The 20,845-nt window shown below is 53.6% G+C and overlaps 8 protein-coding genes across 8 annotated transcripts; 4 read left to right on the forward strand and 4 right to left on the reverse strand.

The window, feature by feature from the left end:
* Positions 1-109: 109 nt before the first annotated feature.
* On the reverse strand, positions 110-7,082 carry C7974DRAFT_389486 (uncharacterized protein). The gene has a single exon (XM_046141367.1). It carries the CDS (start codon positions 6,945-6,947, stop codon positions 240-242), a length of 6,708 nt encoding a protein of 2,235 aa, XP_045998639.1. The 5' UTR covers positions 6,948-7,082; the 3' UTR covers positions 110-239.
* A 130-nt stretch (positions 7,083-7,212) lies between these two features.
* On the forward strand, positions 7,213-8,053 carry C7974DRAFT_141078 (uncharacterized protein). The gene has a single exon (XM_046135593.1). The coding sequence runs from the start codon at positions 7,262-7,264 to the stop codon at positions 7,880-7,882; it is 621 nt and encodes a 206-aa protein (XP_045998640.1). The 5' UTR covers positions 7,213-7,261; the 3' UTR covers positions 7,883-8,053.
* On the reverse strand, positions 8,054-9,406 carry C7974DRAFT_141077 (homocysteine S-methyltransferase). Its single transcript, XM_046135592.1, has one exon. It carries the CDS (start codon positions 9,209-9,211, stop codon positions 8,225-8,227), a length of 987 nt encoding a protein of 328 aa, XP_045998641.1. The 5' UTR covers positions 9,212-9,406; the 3' UTR covers positions 8,054-8,224.
* Positions 9,407-12,577: 3,171 nt separating this feature from the next.
* Positions 12,578-13,207, forward strand: C7974DRAFT_450303 (uncharacterized protein; the record flags this gene model as incomplete). The annotated part of the gene is made up of 2 exons (XM_046145735.1): positions 12,578-12,682; positions 12,732-13,207. Exons 1-2 carry the CDS (start codon positions 12,610-12,612, stop codon positions 13,205-13,207), a joined length of 549 nt encoding a protein of 182 aa, XP_045998642.1. The 5' UTR covers positions 12,578-12,609.
* A 964-nt stretch (positions 13,208-14,171) lies between these two features.
* Positions 14,172-15,398, reverse strand: C7974DRAFT_389490 (uncharacterized protein). The gene has a single exon (XM_046141368.1). The coding sequence runs from the start codon at positions 15,102-15,104 to the stop codon at positions 14,277-14,279; it is 828 nt and encodes a 275-aa protein (XP_045998643.1). The 5' UTR covers positions 15,105-15,398; the 3' UTR covers positions 14,172-14,276.
* A 714-nt stretch (positions 15,399-16,112) lies between these two features.
* Positions 16,113-17,060, forward strand: C7974DRAFT_141098 (casein kinase substrate phosphoprotein PP28-domain-containing protein). Its single transcript, XM_046135594.1, has 2 exons — positions 16,113-16,365; positions 16,418-17,060. Exons 1-2 carry the CDS (start codon positions 16,246-16,248, stop codon positions 17,036-17,038), a joined length of 741 nt encoding a protein of 246 aa, XP_045998644.1. The 5' UTR covers positions 16,113-16,245; the 3' UTR covers positions 17,039-17,060.
* Positions 17,061-17,295: 235 nt separating this feature from the next.
* Positions 17,296-18,706, reverse strand: C7974DRAFT_141102 (uncharacterized protein). Its single transcript, XM_046135595.1, has 3 exons — positions 18,356-18,706; positions 17,596-18,304; positions 17,296-17,530 (listed from the first exon to the last, which is right to left on the reverse strand). The coding sequence occupies exons 1-3, from the start codon at positions 18,538-18,540 to the stop codon at positions 17,366-17,368; spliced, it is 1,059 nt and encodes a 352-aa protein (XP_045998645.1). The 5' UTR covers positions 18,541-18,706; the 3' UTR covers positions 17,296-17,365.
* Positions 18,707-19,402: 696 nt separating this feature from the next.
* C7974DRAFT_308036 (uncharacterized protein) lies at positions 19,403-20,304 on the forward strand (the record flags this gene model as incomplete). Its single annotated transcript, XM_046138154.1, has 2 exons — positions 19,403-19,654; positions 19,705-20,304. The coding sequence occupies 2 exons, from the start codon at positions 19,403-19,405 to the stop codon at positions 20,302-20,304; spliced, it is 852 nt and encodes a 283-aa protein (XP_045998646.1).
* Positions 20,305-20,845: the final 541 nt, after the last annotated feature.

Genomic DNA, 20,845 nt, shown 5'->3' on the forward strand with positions numbered 1-20,845 from the left:
GCCATAGGAGTGAAGGACGAAACTCGAAATACCATAATAGGTGCGCCGCTTCACTCACGCTCATTCTCAGTAAGGCAATGAGATTTACGATAAAGGCATCTTCAGAAAAGGTGAATTGCGACTACAGAAATACTCCCCGGAACTCAGACACTATGGTATACCGATATGTGCCACCCTCAACGCCATGCTATGCTTAAGAAAGACCAAATGTACCCCATAACAAGCTTCTTCCACGACATCTAAAGCCCTTCTAGACACTCCTGTACAACCGCCTCCACCATCTTTAGCCCATAGAACCCAGACACTCTAGCATACACACCCAATCTTTTCTTAACCTCGCCACGATCCCTTGTCCCTACCCACTCGCCCGCGCAAGCACAGTGCTCCATGAATTCATTGCTCCTCAGCCTCTTGCACTTGGCGCATTTGAGATCCTGCGTGCACCACTCAAGCACGCACCTCTGCACATCAGCAACCAGTTGCTCTTCAATGCGCAGCCTGTTGTACGGAGCACCACAGACGTCGTTCTCGCACTTCCACTTGGGCAGTACGGCGGGCGCATCGCCGTCAACGATGGGAGGGAGGAGGGTTGCGTCGCGGCACAGGTCTAGGTCGCGGCTGCTGGTGCACTCGTCGCAGACGACGCCTTTCACGACAAGTGACGCGGAGGGGTTGGCGAAGGTGGCTTCGGCGCTGAATTCGCGGATTTCGAACAGATGCAGAAGCTCCTTGCGGAGGAGTCGCGCTTCGAGGGATATGGCTCGGTCGAGGGACAGGACCTGGCATATGCTCTTGACGAGCTGCAGCACAGGATTCGTAAGATTGAGGTGGGAGCCTGGGAGAGACGGGAACGTGTAGTCTGCTGCAAGCTCGGGGTGTAGAATCTCTGTGTGTTGTCGGCGGAGGAGAGTTGAGATGTGCTTGTACAGGCCCTTCGTGAAGGTCTTGGGCAGGATTTGCGTCTTTTCGTCTGGGTCGATTGTGAGAGGTCGCAGAGGAATCTGCGTAAGGCGTGGCGTCGAGCCGTCAGGTCCTGGAGTAGGACGTTTCCGCGCATGCATGAGGTCAATAAATTCAAGGACCCACTGCTCAAAAACTGGCTGCAGGGTTGGAGGCAGGAAAGTCGTCAGCTGCCAGCACATGATGTCGTCCAGCGTCTGTTTGTCTTCCTCAACGATGGTAGCCGTGCCTCGACCACCGTAGTTGAAAGCATCGTACCACACGAGATAATCCCAATACTCCTTGATCTCCAAGTCCATGAATTGGAACAGCGGTTTCGCCTTGATGGTCTTGATGATATATTGGCTGTACGCATATGCGTTGCCGACCTCAGCTTTGGTCGTCTGCAGCAGCAGCCGGTTGGGTGAAGCAAACACGATGTGGCTTCCTACGCGTTTAAAGTCGGACATGAGTTGCTGCAGCGTCTTCTTGCTCATCATCTGCACATAGTAGTGCAGACTGCGGTCGTAGAGGAACGAACCTGGCGAACTGACCCATCGAACGAGGTGTTGCACCATGACGTCTGCCATGCTGTACCCATTCCCTGCGCCCATAGCCTCAACCCACCACGCTTTCACCATCTCACGTAAGACGGTAATACCGGCAGACGCGAATGCGTTGTCAGAGTAGATGGTGTTGGTGCCGTCATCCGCTGAATCAAGTGGCGCCGCAGGATTGAACGACACACTGTCTGCGCCTTCGAGGTCGTTGACTAGCGCAGATGAGAGGATGGTGTTGATGGCGAGGTTGCGCAGATTTAAGTCGATGCAGACCGAAGAGTATGTGCCAGGGTTGTTGATGGATGGCATTTCGACTGTCTCGAGAGGGCCGAGGATATCGTCTTTTTCATAGCCAGCATGATCGGGTTTGGCCTGACCGGACCACCAAAGGATGACTCGATCCTTCTGCAGACGTCGAGCATAAGCAATGTCGATGAGGAAGCGCGGATCGTTGCTTTCCAGGTTACAAAGTGGGATGTCACCGTAGCGCGCAAGCTCCATCAGGTGAGATGCCCATGAGCCAAGGTCGAGATAGTGGCCAACGAGGCGCTTGGCGATGAATGACTGCCATCCAAGGGGAGGCAGTTGCTTGTCTGACTCGTCTGGATGCAACGACAGGATTGGTAGATCTTTGAGAATGGGAATATCGTGGGACAACAACTCCTGGTTTGGTGATTGCATAACAACGACGACTGGCTTGCTCTCGTCTGTCTTCATCTTCTTGATCATGTCGCCGAGTTCCAGTAAGGCCTTTCGTCTCGTAGTAACGACCGTCGTCTTGAAGTGGATATCGTCTTGATATTCGATAGCCGTTTGCCATGGCTCGCCTTGAGCGTCTTCCATTCGGCGTTGAAGTGCATCGGTGTATATCCTGTCGACATTAGGCATGCCTTGAGGATCCTTCGTTTTGTTTTGGATGACGATGTGTGCATCGCTCTTCGAAGTGGAGAAGACCGCGTAAATGTTACGATCTCCACTACTGACATGGTAAACGTAAAGGTAGGTGAACGAAGCATCAGCGAGGTACGACTTCTTTGAAGGAATCTTCCGCAAGGCGGATAAATCGAAGCCCTGTTCTAGACCTCTACCAAGAACACCCTTCTGCGACTCATCAAATGTGCAGGTGCTGCCTAGCTCGAGGATGGCGCGAATGTTGAGCGGTACTTGCTTCTCGTACACGCCCTCGACGCTGGGGTGGTTGAAGAGTGCCGAGATGATGTTAGCTTCCTGGACGTATGTTTGCTCGGACATCTGAAGTTTGAAGAGATGGATAGATGGATGTCCGTTCGGAAGAGTATGGTTCACAACCTTCTCCACGGAACACCCACTGATCGACACGTTGGGAAGATCCTCGCTGCGAAGGTTGAGATACAGTTGACGCGGCACCACGATCTTCAGCGTGTGGATCTTCTTATCGATCAAGACAAAAGCCTTGACCTCTCCAGGAGTCTCAGTTGGCCGTAGCTGGATAAGCTGCCAGGTGCTGATGAACAACATCTCCGCCTGGTTCCTGAAGAGCGTACCAATGGCGTCCGAACTATCCACAGGTTTCTCTCCGAACAGCTGACGCCTGCGTATTCTTGCTTGTCGCTGAATCTTCCACTTCTGCTTCTGGTACATGAGCCAACCAGAGTAATCCTTGGTGATGTCAGGCATGACCTTCGGCAACGCAGCGTACGGATCTGTCTGGACAGGCACGGCTGGTTCAGGTTCCTTCCGCTTAGCGACCATTTTCGTTGCGGCGCCTCGCTTCATCTGCGGCAGCTTTGGCGTACCAAAGTCCTCGAGGTCTCCGGAGAGCTTGTTGTTGGCGATGTTAGCATCACCATTTGTCAAGGCTTTCTTGCTCTTGGTGAACATGTCCGTCATCTTGGTTTGCTGAAATTTGTCCTCCTTCTGACGAATCCTTTTGGCCAGCCAGTCGGGATGAGGCACCCTAGGACATGGATTCTTGACCTTCTGTAAAGCCGCAGGAATGGTGATGAGCTTCTGGATGACGGATGCCAGACGCTCGCGGTAGTAGTTCCAATCCAGAATGCTCCTGATGTCCATCTCACCCGGATCTTCGCGCATCCATTTTCTAAGAAAGTAGCGCTTGACAGAGTCTTCGGCAGAGAAGATGGACAGGGGAATAGCACGCTCTGTGACTGGAGCGTTTCGGGGTCGCGAGGAGATGATGTACTTGCAGTTCAGGCCTTTGTCCTTCACCATCTGCTCCCCCAAGAACTCGGCAAGGCGCTTGGCGGTAGTGATAGCAGTAGACTTTTGCGCTCCGTACTCTTCTAGCGTTTTGGTCATGTTCTTGTTTTCAACAATGAGATCAACAAGCTCTTCGTCTGCTAGTGTTGCACCGCGTGTATCCAGGATGTCGAGCCAACGGTTGGCAACATTTGCAACGGCGCCGTATGTCTCTTCAAGCGTAGTGCCCTCCAAGAAGAACTTGAAAATTTGCGATTGGAAATTCTTGATGAGCTTTAGTTCACCACGTCGCTTCACCTCAAATCCCTTTAGTTCCGCAAGACTGCCATCGTGGTTGAATACAGCGTAGCGCTTCTTCAAGTTCTTGTCTTCCTCCTTTGATGTGGGCAGAATCATAGCTCTGTAGGGACCATCGACTTCGAAGAAGATGGTGTTGTCGCTATGTTTATCGTACTTGAATGTTTGCGGATCTGTGAGTGTTTCGTACTGATGGTTGGTGAACTGTTCGTGGACCAGGTGGTTCAACATTGTGCAGGGGTAGGAGATGGTCATTTTCTTGCCGTTGCTCATCTTGAACGCAAAGTTCTCAGGGAACGTTGCGGGCAGAATGGCCCAGATACCATCAGTATCCAGTTCCAGCGGTCTTCCGACTCGTTCGACCAGAGATCGGGCAAGCTGAATAATACGCGCACCCGTCAAACAGGTAACACCAGCCATCTCAAGTGAGTACCAACGTGAACCTTTACGCATGACGTAGCCGTAGAAGGAGTTCAAAATAACCTTATGCGCCAACTGCATAGAATCGAACAAGACGACCATCTTCTTTGCGTCCTCGATCTGCGCAGCTGATGCACCAGCTTTTTTCAAATCCTCAGTCTTGCCCTTCCACACCTTCTGTTTGCCTTTGAAGTCATAGCGTCGATCACGGAAAGCTACGACTGTATCAACGTAGAAGGGATTCTCGCGCTGGCAGATGATTGCTTCGCGCTCTATTGTCGTTTGGTCGTGAATCTTGTGGTAGATCTTCTTCGAGTAGTCCGTCAAGCGCTTCCTGACAAGTGTAGCTTGCTCGTCTACTGGAAGTTCCTGGAATGTTCTTGTCACAGAGTTCGCATACTTCCCGGGAAATCGCTCGTTCTCGAGTGCATTCCGCACCATATTGTATTCGTCGCGTTTTGCTGGGAGGTACTCGCCTCTCCAGGCCCACGGCATGCGTCGATCACACGTTTTTCCAGGTCGGTTGAAGTCGCAGGCTGCACAGTTGGACTCCTGAATCATCGAATCGGGTTGCAGTCGGTTCGTTGTCATGATGTTCGGGTACATAGACGCGACGTCCAGATGGTAGATGAGTGGTCGTTCGCTTCGATTTGGCGTTTCCTTGAGCTGCATCAGCTTTTCGATGATTTGACCCTTAATCTCCTCGTAGTTTGTGACATCCTCTAGTTTCTTTTTCTCCTCGACTGTGATGCTAAACTTCAGCGCCGCATCGAGATCCCGGATCAGCTCATCAATAGCTGTGGGATCTACTGCGAAGTCGTAGGGGATATCACTGCGGAACACGCCAGCTTCGATACTCTCGACGTGACCTCCGACGTATGTCTCAGACTCCAACAGATGGCCATCCCAGAAGGCTTCCTTAGGTGCCTGATGTTTGTTCGGAAGAACGATGCCCTTTTGGTAGGCTTCCACCATTAACAACATCTCGCAGAGGGTACCAGTACCCTTTCGAAGCGTATCATCCGGACCCAGCGGGATGATCTTACACAAAGCGAAGATGAAGGGGTGCACATATTTCATGTACAGATAGTATGTTGCAACAGCGTCGGAAACCGAGTACTCGGCGAGTGTCTGTGGTCGTTCAGAGGCGTAAGGTGTCATCAGTTCAGGGTCCAGCTCGTCAGGATCGTAGCCTAGCTTAGCCATAGTCACAGCCTTCAGGCCACGACTACCTTGAGGTAGGTAACTGTCTCGACTGACCCAGGCGAAGGCGTCCATGTGTGCGCAGTAATCAGACTGGTAGATGTCTTCGCTGTTTTTCCGGAAGCCAATCTCTTGATACATGTCGATACCCAGCACACTGGCTCTTGCCTCCACGAATGGCCAATCGAAAAAATCTCCGTTGTATGTGACCATGACTGTCGGCCTGGCTTCTTTGATGTGCTCAAAGAATCGTTCAATCAGACCTTTCTCATCCGGCTCATTGAAGATCATGAACGGTCCCTGGTATTCGGGTTTTGGTGTGTACTCGAAATCCTGGATATCCTCCGACACTATCTCACGATTTGTGATGAGAAATCCCTGCCCGTCGATCATGTATGAAACCATCATGATTTGATCGATGACAGCGTCAGGGAACTTCAGTGGCAGCTTTGTGGTTTCGATATCGTAGGCCATAACGACGGGATCGGCAGGTGTAAGACGATCCACTATGCACGTGATGCTGATAACGCCATGCTTCGCCTCCACTGTATACCAGTTTCCAATTCTGACGTCTTTATCGATGGCGACTCGGACGTGGTAGGGGACATCGTATTCGCGGATGTCAAGGATGTAATCGCTAGATTCAACAACAGCCGTAAATCGTTTCTCATATTCGTAATCGTCGTTGTCATAAAAGTCCATATCCACATTGCCCGTCGCGACCTCGGCGTATGTATCCATGGCATTGACGTTCTTCTGGTTCTTCTCCACTATCGGCGCGACTGCCCTTCGAACTGCTAGGAGGTCGTTCACGTTGGCGAAGCTGAGCTGCAGCAGTGTTCTCCTGTATCCAGTGAGATGGTTCGGCATGGACAGATCCTCTTTGTCCACCCTCTTGAATTGCTTGACAAGCCCTTCGAAGGCTCTTCGACACCACTCCTCGACCTCCTGCTCTTTCCCCTTCTTTACTGCGAGCAAGAAGTACGGATCGTACTCCAGCGTCGCCTTGAATGTGTCGCCGTCCTCGCCGATGAAGTAATAGTTCACGCCCGATCTCCCGCCCGGTACGTGCTCGTCCTCTATTGTTGTCGAGTGCATGTTGACAAGCCACCCGATCTTCTTCTTGCCGGACTCGAAACGAGGGAAGCCCATGGACTCATCGATGCGGTTTGCCAAGCGTGTGGCTTCAATCTTCTCGTCTTGTGATGTTTGTTCGGTGCTTCGGAGCGACCCAGCGTCCACGGTCTTGCGTTTGTTGTGCCCATAGTTCGACTGCCCGCCTTTGCCAACCCGACGGAAGGGTTGGCCTGCTCGTCGTGGTGCGCCCATGTTGTGTGGTATGTGGAAGAAGAATTAAGAGGTGTAAATCTGGCATATGCAGTTTAGGGTATCATCTGAGCAATTTGAAGTAGAAACGACGCGGGGTATCGAAGATTGGCAGCGTGTATGTGTGAGGTATGAGCGTGCAGAGGGACGCATAATCCTCATAGAAAACACGCTGCACGCGCAGCGCGTTCTCGCGTTTGCGGCTAACCGCATTCGCTAAAGTGGTTTAGCCCCACACCAGCTCCCTCATCCTTGCAGCACTCCAGTCGCGCAACCTCAATTACGCGACAAACAGGTCGCAGAGCTCAGCACTCACAATGTCGACCGATATCGAGATCCCCGACGCCATGGCCACCGATGCGCCAGCTGCCACCGACACTCAAGCCCCAACCCTCTCGCAGCAAACCTACCGTCAAATCGCCGCGTCACACATCGAAGCTCTTAATAAGCTCAACAGCAACTTGCCGGACATCCTCGCTCTGATCGCAGCCGCACTCTCGCAACTCACCAACAACCCAATCCAATCCGAGCAGCGCGACGACTCGGCCCAGGCGCGCGACGACGACATCCGCGCCTTCAGCAGCGCCATAAAGTCGGTGATGCAAGGCTTCCGGGAGGCATTGGTGGAGCAGATCAATGATCTGGAGCGCTTCAAAGTCATTCCCGAAACCATGCCCAAATTTACTGCCTTGTCAAGCACGTCATCCAAATTGAATGCGCAGCAGCAGCAACAACCGGCGTTGACGAAGCAGGGTGCCGATGGGGGTGTGAGAAATGGAGGGTACGGGAACTTCGATGTGGGGTGGCTGAATGCACAGGTCGCGTCTGGGCTCGTGGGGGGAGACAATACTCTCGACAGGGTGAGGGCTGTGCTCGATGAGCTGTTGGAGAGGAGTGGGCAGAAGACTGAAGGGGAGGAGATGGCGGTCGATGGCTGAAGAAGTGAGGATCGTCATTCCTGGAAACAGTTATCGCGAATAGCCCATGCGCATCGTTCATCAGGACTTGCGTGGACTTAAGGGCGGGGCCAGCCTTCAAGGCATATCTCTGGCGGAGTCACCAGTCGACTTCGTCGTCAGGCTACAAATGAGGGCTCGGGAGGACCTATCGTATTGGAGCACATCCAGTGGCATAGCCGGGCTGGACGATGAAGCCTACAGCAGGGCCTCGACCTCCAAAAGGTCTGCTTGTCTAGATACCATAGCTATCCGCGCACGAAGGTACACCGCGGAGTATGTCACATCACATACAAGCCAATACAACCAGCTCAGCCGAAAGTCTCAGGCACTTCCCGGCTGCAGCACATCCCTCATAACCCCGATATCCTCCGGTGTCGTCCTGCAACACCCACCCACCAACACCGCTCCCGCATCAGCCCACTGCCTTGTCTTCGCCGCCAGCTGACCCCCCTCCGTCCTCTGCCCCTCCCACTCCCGTGCAGCAGCATTCCACTGCTCGCCCGAATTAGGATATACAATCATCACCCAGCGCTTCCCTTCCTGCAACGGCTTCAGCGCCCGCAGCCCCGCAAGACCAACGTCATCTGGCGTGCAATTGAACCCCACGGCTACGACCTGCGGCGCGTCGTCAAAAAGCGCTGCAATCTGCGCCAGCGGCGTGCCGTCGGCAATGTGGTCTGCGTCGCGCAGCGTGAACGTGAACCAGGCCTCCGAGTCCGGGAATTCCTGCTGCAGCAGCTCGATCAGGGCCTGCGTCTCGCCCAGACTGGGGATGGTTTCGCACGCGAGCACATCTACGCCGGCGTCGACCAGAGCCTGAATTCTGCCGCGGTGGAAGGTTTTCATGTCGTCTTTTGCGAGCTGGTAGTCGCCGCGGTACTCGCTGCCATCGGCGAGAAACGCGCCGTATGGTCCTACGCTGCCTGCTACGAAGAGACGATTTCGGATGCGGGACTTCTCTGCCGAACTCGAATCTTTGGTGTGCTCTTCAACCCATTGGTCTCTCGCTTCTTGCGCCAATTTTACACTCTTTCGCACAACATCTTTTCCCTCCTCTTCATCTAAATTGAGGTGTTTGCTGAGTCCTGCGAGGGACGCTTGGTAAGATGCTGTGATGGCGACCTGGGCGCCGGCTCGATAGTAGTCCAAATGTGTTTGTTTGATCAGAGAGGGGTTCTGGAGTAGAATGTCTGCCGACCAAAGAGCACCAGAGATGTCTGCACCCAATGTTTCCAGATAGGTAGCCAATGCCCCGTCCAGAATGACTGGAGAATTGAGATGCGCGGAGAACTTTTGAGATACTGGCATATTGGGTATGTTGTTTAGTCTGCTGGATTTTTCGAGGTCGATGGTACAAACTCTGGTCTTAGAAAGGCGAAAGCTACGCCGATTGCGTGCCGATGTTCGGGGTGGAACTCTGGGGAAAGGCCCGACTCGTTCAGAACTTCACTGTCATCCAAAGCCCAGGCACATGCCACCAAATATCGCACGGTGCTACAACATCTTTGGTACTACTTAGGGACATGCGATTGATGAGACAAATGTAGTGCTGTGCATGATGACTAGCCTCATGCAGGTGTGACGCCCCAGCTGCACATCTCAACTTCCAGCAGCACGACAGCCTCGTGCATCCTCCATCAACGTCAGCACTCTCACTCGCTTCTTGACATCACAGAACCATCATGTACAAGGCGATTGGCCGCGGCAAAATTTGCTACATATTATACACTAGAGTTTTGGCAGCCATAACTAGAACATATTGAAGAAAACCTGTCCAGTTAAAGAACACACAGCCCTAGAAAGATCGCCTGCCGCCCACATCTGTGCACATGACCGGAATACGCGATCGGTGCTGGGTTCAGTAAGAGATGCAACGGAAACATTGACGCAAAGCCACGGAAATGTGCTTGGGCGATCAGCCACGTACACAGATCACCCGTGACGAGAATGTACGTTTACGCAAAGAGCGCGAACGCCAACGCGATGACGATGGCAGCGATGGGGCCTTGGCCTACAGCGATGGTCTGAGCCACGTTGATGGGGATCTCGATGTAGGATGGAGAGGGAGAAACGACGGTACCGTTGGCACCAGAAGGCTGAGGGGAGCTGTACAAGAGTTAGCTGGGCTCGGAGACGGCAGCAGTAAAATCATACCCGGATCCAGATGGAAGATATCCTGTGCCGTGGCTCGTGGGAACAGCATCAGTGGCAGTGTCAGTAGATAGGCTACCTGATGGTGAAAACCCGGGATAGTTGAAGCCGGAGCTGGTGGCCGTCACGACAGGATATCCATCAGATGCAGTCGTCAGGGTGTTCGACTGTGTGATGGGAACAGATCCAGATGAGTAATTCTGAGGGGCGCTGGGTGTGCTTTGGACGGGAAGTGCGGTGGTTTCAGGAATGTAAAAGCCGCCCGAGGACAGCTCTGATGCACTGACGCCAGAGGGAGCAGGTGCAGAGTCTGTATTTGTGCCAACCGGGCTGGTGTGGCTAGCGCTGCCTGGAATACTGGACTCTGGATATCCAGACGTAGGAACAGCATCAGTTGCAGTGTTAGCAGGCGAAGACGGTGAACCAGGACCGCTTGATGGCGCAGAACTGGAGACTGAGTGGCCAGAAGTGGGCAGGATATATGTGACTGTGTAGCTCGACGCTGACGGCGAAGCTGGTGCTGATGCTGAGTCCGATTCTGGCAGTTGTGAAAAGCCAGGAAGAGTAGCGGCGCCAGAAGTGGGAATTGAGCCGGTATTGGTGGCAATCGAGGGCGTAACGGCTCCACTCGAAGGGCTAGCACTTGGGGGCGGGACTCCATAAGAGGGAATGAAGTCTGTGGTGGGAAGAAGCGAATGTGGGATTGAAGCGCTGGCATCGACGCTGGAGCCGGGAGATCCAGAAGTTGGAGACGCATCGGGGACGCTGGACACAGATGGCGTGATAGCATCGCTTGAAGGGCCGTCACTCGGACCTGGGCCAAAAGATGTTTGCACAGCGTCCGTCGCGGTGTTGCTTGTCGCTGACGACTGCTCTAGACTATTCGATGGGGTAACCCCAGAAGTGGGAACGGCGTCGGTATTGATACCGGTGGTAGGCAGACCTGAGGCTGGACGTGTAGTTGCTGACAGCTGCGGAGGGTCATAGCTCATCGAAGAACCAGGTGCCGATGTACCAGGAGGGAAGGAGGTGGGGACCGAGTCGGTGAGGCTGCCAGTCAGTGGAGCGGATCCGCTTGGGCTGGGCTGTGGGACAATAAGTGTATCAGAGCCTGGAAAGCCCACGGACAGCGCTGAGGTTGGATTAGGGGGAGTGTAGACGCTCGAGGGCCCAGATACACCCGGCAGGAATGAGGTTGCAATTCCGTCGGTACCTGTGACTGGCAGGGAAGGAATTGGCACGCCCAGACTGACAGAGACGCCGACCGACAGCAAAGGGTCCGTAGTCGAAGCTGTGCTCTGAACAGGTGGGGCGAAAGCACTCGAGGAGACACCTGGTGGAAAAGATGTGGGAACAGAGTCAGAAAGAGTATTCGTCACGATTGGCAGGCTGGTGGCAATAGCTGAAGACGGTGGCACCTGTCCGGGGAGTGATGAGGGAAGACCAGGAGCTGAGGGGCCTGGGCAGACCGTCGCCGTCACGCTCACAACGGTAGTCGACGTGAAATGCTCCGTAGCGCTGGCAACGGCACAGCTGATAACACTTGCAGCACACTCAGTGATGGTGTATGTTGACGTTGTATAGACTACAAGGGTAGTAGTGCCGTCTGAGACTGTGGTCAGCAAGGCTGCAAGTGGCATGCAAGAGCTGAAAGGTACTCACCATCTCGACCGACGAGAGTCTGAACGGCGGATGCAACACCTCCGAGAAGGGAAGCTAGCTGGAGTACCTTCATGGTGAGGTACTGCAGTGATGTGAGGTGATAAGGAGTGGACACAGGCTAAGTGGTAACAGACTGGTGGTCAATTGCCTTGGGCTGTAAAGAGTGTAGGAGGTCGGTGGAAAGAAGAGGACAGGTCGAAAGTTGGAACGATATTATGAAGAAGGCGAGAGCGCCAAGCTCGTAGCGTCGATTGCTGGTGGAGAGGGAAGTCGCTGCGGGACCATAACAAACAACACGAGGACGAGATCAAGACATAGAGACTCGCAATTTGCAGGAACCCGAGGACCTACGTCATTGAGCACATTAATGATTTCTCACATGCAGCTCAACGAGAAGGTCAACAAACGCGTCTCTAACACGTGACGGCCTTTTCACTGTTTAGCGGTGGGCAAGGCTTCGTCGCACTGCCCACTTAAACATGTTGAGCCGGGACACAGTTCACTGGATACACAGCTGAATCATTGGATCTCTCTGCTACTAACCAGTAAACTAAATTAGGCTGTTTGCATTTGCGCGACATCAATGTTGCACTGTGACTCTGGAAACGCAGCACAGACGCGCTTGCTCCCCGCCTCGCCGCCGGCCTCTCTTTCACTCTCACTTTTGAGCACTTTCCTGGTCCCTGCGTCACCATTGCACGCCGAAAATTTGCAGCAAACGCGTCACGCCGCACGCGCCTAGCTTCCATATCAAGCTGCCGTTTCCCCTCCTCTTCTGATCTTCTCTACGACACACCCTCAACTTCATCGTGCAAGCATTCGTCAACGCTGCAGCAATAGTAAACATACTTCCAGCTTTACCGCATCACAATCTTACGCTTACCACTATCAACATGGTTGCCTTCAAGTTTCTCGTTGCAGCTGGTCTCGCCTGCATCGCCGCTGCTCACTCCGGTTCTCATGACAGTAAGCGCAATTCCCACCTTCATGTATCGCAAGCTAACTTGAACCGTAGCCGCTTGTGTCGCCCCAGTCACTGTGACTGTCACCGAGACCGTGTGCGGCGAGCCTGGTGTGCCTGCTTCCACCCCACCCGCGGGTCCCTCTTACGAGGCACCTCCACCTCCACCCGCTTCTCCGGTCACTTCGCCTCAGTCTACGGTTACCGTTCCTCTGAGCGACCCTCCTGTCAACACTCCCACGGTCGTCCCACCTGCTCCTCCCGCGGAGACGGTTGTTCCGCCTGTCACACCCTCTGGCAAGGTTCCTTCGTCCGACCTTCCCTCATCTGTGGCTTCTTCGACTGGCGTCAAGACCTCCACTGCTTCGGCTCCCGGTACAACCACCGTCCACTCTACCACCGCTACTGGCCCATCATCGTCGGGTAGCGCTCCCCCGGTCATGACCGATGGTGCTGCTCTAGCTGTGCCCTATTCTGGTCTGGGTTCACTGCTCGCTGCTGGTGTTGCAGCAATGGCTGTCATCGCCTAGATGCCGACTTCACTACGTTCGTCATGGTCAGGTCGTGGTTCAGTTGAACCATGTCGCCTTCAGAACATCTGGCTCTCGTCACTAATAAAGATGGTCTATCGTAATATCGGTCTCATATTTCACGGTACGATCGTTGGATTTGGCGGATTTTGGCAGGACTTCTCTCATCGGTGAACAACAGGTCTATAGCTGTCTTCCCGATGCGCTTTAATGCAATGTGAGTTGATCACAAATTATCTAGCTCGCTGTCCATGCTGAATATGATGGATCTTAATTTCCCGTCTTGCGAATTTTGTGGGCAGGTGATGCCTTGATGACACGTCCCTTTGGCCGTCGTACACAGTAAGTTTGCACTCTGATGACGACTGAATTCCTTCTGAGGGGATGTCATGAAGCTGAGGCTGGTGACATTGCGACAGACAAAGAACGTACTCCACGTCTAGAGTTTGACCGAGATCGCTTTGGAGACGTGCCAGATATTACACGTGTTGACCAAAGGTCTCTTCATCCTAACCCTAGTCAGGATGTAGACCAAAACGTCAGCAGGTACATTGGTGTCGGACTCAGTATCGCTCTCGATCGATGCCTGTGTAACAAAGAGCATTCGCGCCCGTCACGCTCAGTAAGCTTGCGCATGACCTTAAGGACACAGAGGCTAAGAACTCAGTAGATAGTTGCAAAGGCACTACGCAGGTCAACAAGCGTTAGCCGATTGTTTCATGTACTACTTATACCCCTCTTCGATCGGTCCGCAGCTTACTCTCCCCAACAAGTTTTGGCATCGAGGCCTCGTACGTCTCCAGCCTATTGTACGGCAGATTGAAAGCTGGCTGTGCACGTTACAGCACCAAAGACTTCACAAGATCATGCAAGAAGGAAATGAAGAGGATGGGAAATGCACAAGGGCAGCTACGATGAAATGACTCACAGCGTTGATATGTTGGAGCAAAGCTGGATAGTCGAAAGACCTTGTAAGCGACTTTGATTTGCAAGCGGGATCTAGCTGGGGAACAGACATGTGCACCGGAACTAAAGCATGTCCGCAGTACCTCGTGACTCGACTCAGTATCTACTCTTCCACCTCTTCAAAGCTATTCAAAAAGATCTCTTTCGAAACAAACACTTCGGCTTCACCGTTTTTCCAAGGCTGTCGCACCACGATACCCCTCCCTTCCCTGTCGAACAGTCGCAAGAACACGCTTGCCGCTATATACACCGACGGGTCCCACACATCCAAGCACAGCCATTTGAAGCCTGGCAGCTGATCTCGGATGTACGCGCCCAGCTCTGCATACGACCTCTCCACGTCTACCGTGCTGCAGTCTTCTTCATATGGCTGCACGAGAAGGCTCAGGATCTCTACGTTCGCCCTTGCTCTTTCACTCAGCTGCTTGAGCCACTGTAGAGTGGCGTATGCCTGATATCTGCCCCGTGGACACGGACCGGTGACAAAGAAGAAGTCTCTCTCGTGGTAGAGATACGGGAGGGCCTCGCCATGAATCTGCTTCGAGGTTTGTAAGATGGTTACCGAGGGCCGCTCATTGAGTTCGGTATCTAAAGCTGGACGGAGGATGTTGAACTGGCCGTGGGCGGCTTGTAGTACCCATAGCCCTTCGCCTGGGGACTTAAACTGGACTTCTGGGCCAACGCATTTGTAGCGAGTGTATATGTGCTGACCTTCATGCTTAAGGTCGGCACGAGGACATGTGCAGGGATCGAGTTGCGTTGGCCCGGCGAATGTAGTGTTACTTGGGTTGTCTAGATATGGCCAGTGCAGTGTGTAGTTGATGGTCGTAACGTCTTCTTCAAGGTACGGTAAAAGGAGATACGCATAGATCTTCTCGCGTATGGATATTGGAAGGTCCAAAAACCCGGGGCCTGAGGCTTTCGCTGTCATATGAACCGACAGGAAGGCTCACGTATGATGAAATTTGAAAAAGCAGCAGGCAGCCCTGATCAAGTCTACAGAGTCCTTCACTCCGAAGGACCCGGTGGTACTTGCCAGCCAGCTCATCAGCACCACACCAAGAATAGCACGGCACGCAGACCGCCTCTTACGACGTAAGGACGAGCAAGCATATGAGTACACACAGATGGCTGAATCAGGCAACTTCGTCGCGAGGTTGCCAAATATAGCAAGTCGGGTTGCAAACTGGAATGGAGGCGTGAGACCAACTAGCGCAGGCGATGGATGCTGCTTGGCCCGCCTGAAATGCGAGGCTGCCGGAGAGACCAACGAACGTCAGGGGACGACGCATATGCATCCTCTAAACGGAAGCGCAGATAGCGATGTGCTTTTCTCGGATGATGTACTCTTCTCAGCGCATACGCTATTTCCAGCCACGTACACAGCGCGCTACGGGTGACAAAGGTATGTACCGTCCAATTTATTTACCTTCGCTCCACGAGGTCAGAGACCACGAAGAGAAGGGGGTAAGCGGACGCAATATGTTCTAACCTCCGTTTTCCCCTCCATCATCCTCATTTGAACGAAGAGCAGAGTGAATACGAAGGTGTTCAGTTTATGTATGAAGAAAAGAAAAGTTCCTAGGGCCGCGGGCGAGGTAAGCAAAATCGAGATTTGCGATGACTAAACAACGCTAGCATTGTCGTGGTTAGACCAGCGTCCTCGTCGCGCAACCAATAGGAGAAGCTGTTATGTGGGAGTGTGATGATGGTGGGGCTGACATGGCGGGGGTGGAATTTGTGTGAAGGCATAGGGTGACTGTTGTGTACCAAGGTTGAGCATTCTGTTTGATTGGATACTTCATCAACCGTACGTTTTCGATTTTTGGTTCGAGCGTAAAATCCTAACGTGCCGTTCTTCAGGGTTGCTCTGGTTCTCATTCAAAATCTCGCCTCTACCGAAAACCAACCCTAAACACCCAACTCTTCTCCACGAACAACACCTGCTAGCACACGACAGCCACGCGGTCGCCAGTGCACTCTCAACACTAGCGCACACTCGACCTCACACGAGCACGAGTGAACGTACCTTATAACACAACACCCTTTACACAGTCACACACATCGACATCATGTCTTCGGCACGCGGTCGCGGTGGCAAGTTTAACAAGGCCAAGCGTGGAGGCGGCAAGCACTTCTCGAGAGATTTGCAGCCACTGAACGCAGAAGGCGAGGTCATGGGCATGTGGGGCGTACGTAGATCCAAACGCGGCGATCGAGGCACAACAGCTAACAGCCTTGCAGGAGCAGCCCGCAAAAGTTGACGAGGAATCGAGCGAGGCAGAGTCTTCCGAGGAGGAGTCCAGCGATGAGGAGGGCGGCGACAAGCCTCAGGAGGAGTTGACCCGTGAGCAGCGCCGTGATGCTGCGAAAGCCCGCAAGCAGGCCGCGATAGCAAAGAAGTCGCAGAAGGTCCCCGAAGCTGGCGACCTACCGACCTCAGACGAAGAGAGCAGCGAGGACGAGGCCATGCCTGCGAACCCCAACCACACCGTCAAGGCCCGCACGCAGGCCTCAAAAGCCCCAGTCGACCCTGACGCACCACCCGCCGCCAAGGGCAAGGGCAAGCAGGACACCTCCCAGCTGTCTCGTCGCGAGCGCGAGGCTTTCGAGAAGCAGCAGGCGAAGGAGCGATACGAGAAGCTGCACGCAGAGGGCAAGACCGACCAGGCGCGCGCCGATCTCGAGCGTCTCAAGCTCGTCAGGGAGCGTCGTGAAGCGGAGTCTGCGCGTAAGAAGGCAGAGGCCGAGGAGCGTGCGGAGATCGACAAGGAGAAGGCTGAGCTCATGGCGCGCGAGGCCCGCAGGAGAGAACAGGCTATGGGCAAGGCCAACCGCCTCGCCAAGGGCGGAAAGAAGAAGTAAACTGCTGCGAAGCGTTCGGCATCTTTAGGCGCACTCGCCGCCATCACGGCCGTTGCGCGGCAATGTGGACGGCAGAGCTCGTTTTGCATAGCCTGCGAGCGTTTTGGCGTGCTGCTGTGAGATAGGCTGGTGATGTGGCATGACCGCATATGAGAGCAACTCTCAGACGGAAACCAGCGATTGATAGAGTGTATACGAAACAGCGTCTGATCATCTCCCAAGCCTCTTCCGCGTGCCGCAGTGTTATGATCATCAAATCTGATCTATTATGCTTCAGATCAAGCTCTCTCCCAGGTCTATAACGCGTGCTTGAAGCTTTCGTGCATTCTATGCCCGGCTGATCAGTGGGTCGTAGTCATATGCCCATCTCAATGCCTCCTCGCGATCAATACACTCCACTGTGCAGTTCGAGCAGAACAAGTGACCGCCACATTCCGGCATCGCACAGCCTACAGATACTCGTGCATCGTATGGCCCATCATTGCAAGCACACTGATTGACATCGTTAGTACCAATCCTACTTTATATCTTTCAACAACGTGCACATTAGGACTTACGCAGAAGGTCGCCATATACGAATGTATGGAGACTGTTCGCACCGATTGCGATTGCAACGGGGGGTCGACATGCATCAGGTACGTGTCATTCTGTTTCTCCCGTGCATCCCCAAGAGCCTCAGGATCGGCTCCTGTCTGCGATTGTGACTGCTGCGGGAAACCGCCTTGCGCGTCATTCGGATGGCAAGATGGCCGCTCCTCCTCGAAGTCAACGTCAAGAAGGAGTTCGATCATCTTGTGCACCGCTTCGCCGACTTCGATTTCGTCGACGTCTTGGTGATTAGCGGCAAACCAGGCGTCCCATGGGTCGTTGGGATGGTGATGGTCGCTCTGCTGCGGTATGGTACCGAGGACGCAGGATCGTTGTAGGAGGACGTCTTCATGTTCTGAGGCATAGAGTATATCCGTCTTGAGCTTGATATCCTCCAGTTTTGTACTTACTGCGCTGTAGAGTAATACTGCTTTCTCTTCGAGGAAAGGAAGCTCGTTGTCATCTGAGGTCAGGGCGGGAGTGAGCAGTCCAATCTTCACGTCTCCGGCAGCCCCTTGGTCGTATCGACATTTAAACTTGTGAGACCCGCATTTTGTCGACTTTCTTTTCACGCATTTCTTCGGAGCTTTGGTGTGCGCCGACGAACTCTTGCGATTCTTTCGGGGTAGCACACCTCTCTCGTACCACTCGTCGAACTTTTTCTTATACTGATCTTTGCTTTAAGGGGACTTAGTACTTGAGAAAATCGCAATCGTAATCGATGCTTACGTGGCGCGAAATCCGTAGCAATCCTCCATTTCTTCCATCAGTCTCGGACGAGTCATTTGCGGCCATAGTATGTTGAATATTGGGAGTAGTTCCTCCCACTGTGAGCTTTGCGATACATATCCTCGTCTTCTCAGTACTGTTCCGGTACTAAATCCCGCGACAGGCGATTGGTGGCAGAAGGCCATTGTCAAAGTATAGTTTGAGTGCTGAATGTAATAATTGGCACAGTGCCTCGAGAATGAGCATTCTGAGGAAGCAGCACAAGAACAACAGTGAGCATCCGTGAATGCGCTGAATGTATAGCATACATCACACTGTAGCTCACCGGAGTGCTGTGCATGTACGTGAATTTGGTGATTGGATTACTGCATGCTTGTTTGGCATGTGCCACAGATGAATGATTGGTGCCCACGAAAGTGCTTTGCATCACGCCTTGCTCTTGATAGATTAGACTTCTCCGGTGGCTTAAACATGCTCGTCGATCTTCCAAGGTGTACTCCAACGTTGCTCTGCGCATGCTCAAATACTTCTTCGTCTGAAGGATCAGAGACAAGTCGTCAGTGAAGCAAGCCTCTAACGGCGAAGTACGTCCACGGAACTCGGACGCGTACTACCTACCCCATAGGCATAGCACATTGGAATCCATGGTTCCCAGTAGGATCTTGTAAGCACGTGCATTTTGGCTGTCTTGCATCCTGGACGCATCGACTTTGAAGCTTGACTGCTCCTAGCTCGCGTCGCACCCGCGTCATTACAGACCGAACTTACCTTTCATGCGCCCTACCAACAGTTTATGTCTCACACTTGCCGGATCCTTCTACGAATATGATCTAGAAGCTTCGAAGGTCGTGATTTTCTCGTATGTTGGAGTTGGCAGCTTGGAGCGCCCTTCGACTCGCAGCCCGACTGGCCGGTGGCGCGCCAGATTCTCAACCCCAGAACATCGTCATCATCCACCCCAGCACATAAACACCGCCATGCGTCCGTCGATACTCGCCACCACGCGCATGTGGCTACGCTTGCCATACCTGCAACACATAATCGATCATGGCTGAACCCATACCTGCTGAGGAACAATCCAATTATGAAACATTCCGCGACTGCTTGAGCGAGCCCATCATGAAGGCCCTGGCTCTGCCAGCAGAGAAAGAGAAGACCAAGACGAAACGAATAGCCAAGAAGCGCGCAAAATACAAGCCAGCAGGCATGTTCGCGCCAGCCAGACCGCAGGCCGAAGCGCCCAGCACCACCAGCACTCCATCTGCAACCGACGCAGAGGACTTGGGCGAATTCATCAACGTACGCCCGCACTCCCCGCAGCGCTCCACACCCCAACTAAAAACCCCCAGTACCTGAGCAGCCTCATCTTCCCCTCCCTCCCACCCCCCCTCCGCACCCTCTCGTACCCAAAATTCCGCGACTCCTCCACCCTCCAAGACACCTACACCACGCCGCTCTCGGCCTCAACATCCACAGCGCTCCTCTCGACCCTGCCCCCCGACGCCCTCGACAGCCTAGAATCCTACGCGCTGCTGCCAACCCCGCACGACGCAACCGACACGCACAACCTGCTCACGCCCGTGTTCGCCGCGTACTGCGCCGCCGCCACCCTCCCGCCCCCTTTCTGGGCCACGACGCGCACGACCGAGTGTGAGCTGTGCGGCCGCGACTGGGTGCCGCTTACGTACCACCATCTGATACCGAAGAGCACGCACGAGCGGGTGCGGAAGCGGGGGTGGCATGATGAGGAGGTGTTGAATAGCGTGGCGTGGTTGTGTCGGGCTTGCCATTCTTTTGTCCATAGGTTGGCGGGAAATGAGGGGCTGGCAAGGTATTATTATACGGTGGATTTGATTAGGGAAGGGGGGGTGGATGCGGATGAGCAGAAGGCGCGGGAGGTGGAGGGGTGGGTGAAGTGGGTGGGAGGTGTGCGGTGGAAGAGTCGGTGATGGGGAGATGTGGCTCTCGCGCAAGGTGGTGGGTATCTATTACGACGACTTAGAGACATCGATGAATGAACTCGGATCTCTAGCACAGTCTTGACTTGAACCTATGCATCTAACCCCAGCACGCGCACCTAGACCCCATAGTCCGCTCTTTCCACCTCACATTCACAACACACGTTCTCCTCAACTCACGTAAGCTCAATAATCTCAAAGGCCGCTTCGGGTGTCTAACCTCGCGACCCGGGTAAAGCACTGTCTCGCGCAAGCCGTTGTTATGTGGTATTGGCCTCCATGAGTAGTGCTACTACAAGTTTATGTTGGTATTGAGTAAAGGGTCTGCGAGCTTAAGGAGAAGATATGTTCCAGTCGTTGGTGACGTCGGCTGCTATCTGTGGAAGTCGGAATGTCGAATGCTATGGCGAAATGGGCACGAGATGGCCATCGTAGATGCACAAGGGGTGTTGGTGTCAATGAAAGTACTTACAATGTCGCAAAGCTACTGCTGTCAGATCATACGTTCGTTAGCACGTCTTGGGTGGGACAA

The sequence above is a fragment of the Boeremia exigua genome (genome assembly GCF_020726555.1).
Source record: "Boeremia exigua strain MPI-SDFR-AT-0100 chromosome Unknown C7974scaffold_4, whole genome shotgun sequence".
In the NCBI taxonomy this organism is placed as follows: domain Eukaryota; kingdom Fungi; phylum Ascomycota; class Dothideomycetes; order Pleosporales; family Didymellaceae; genus Boeremia; species Boeremia exigua.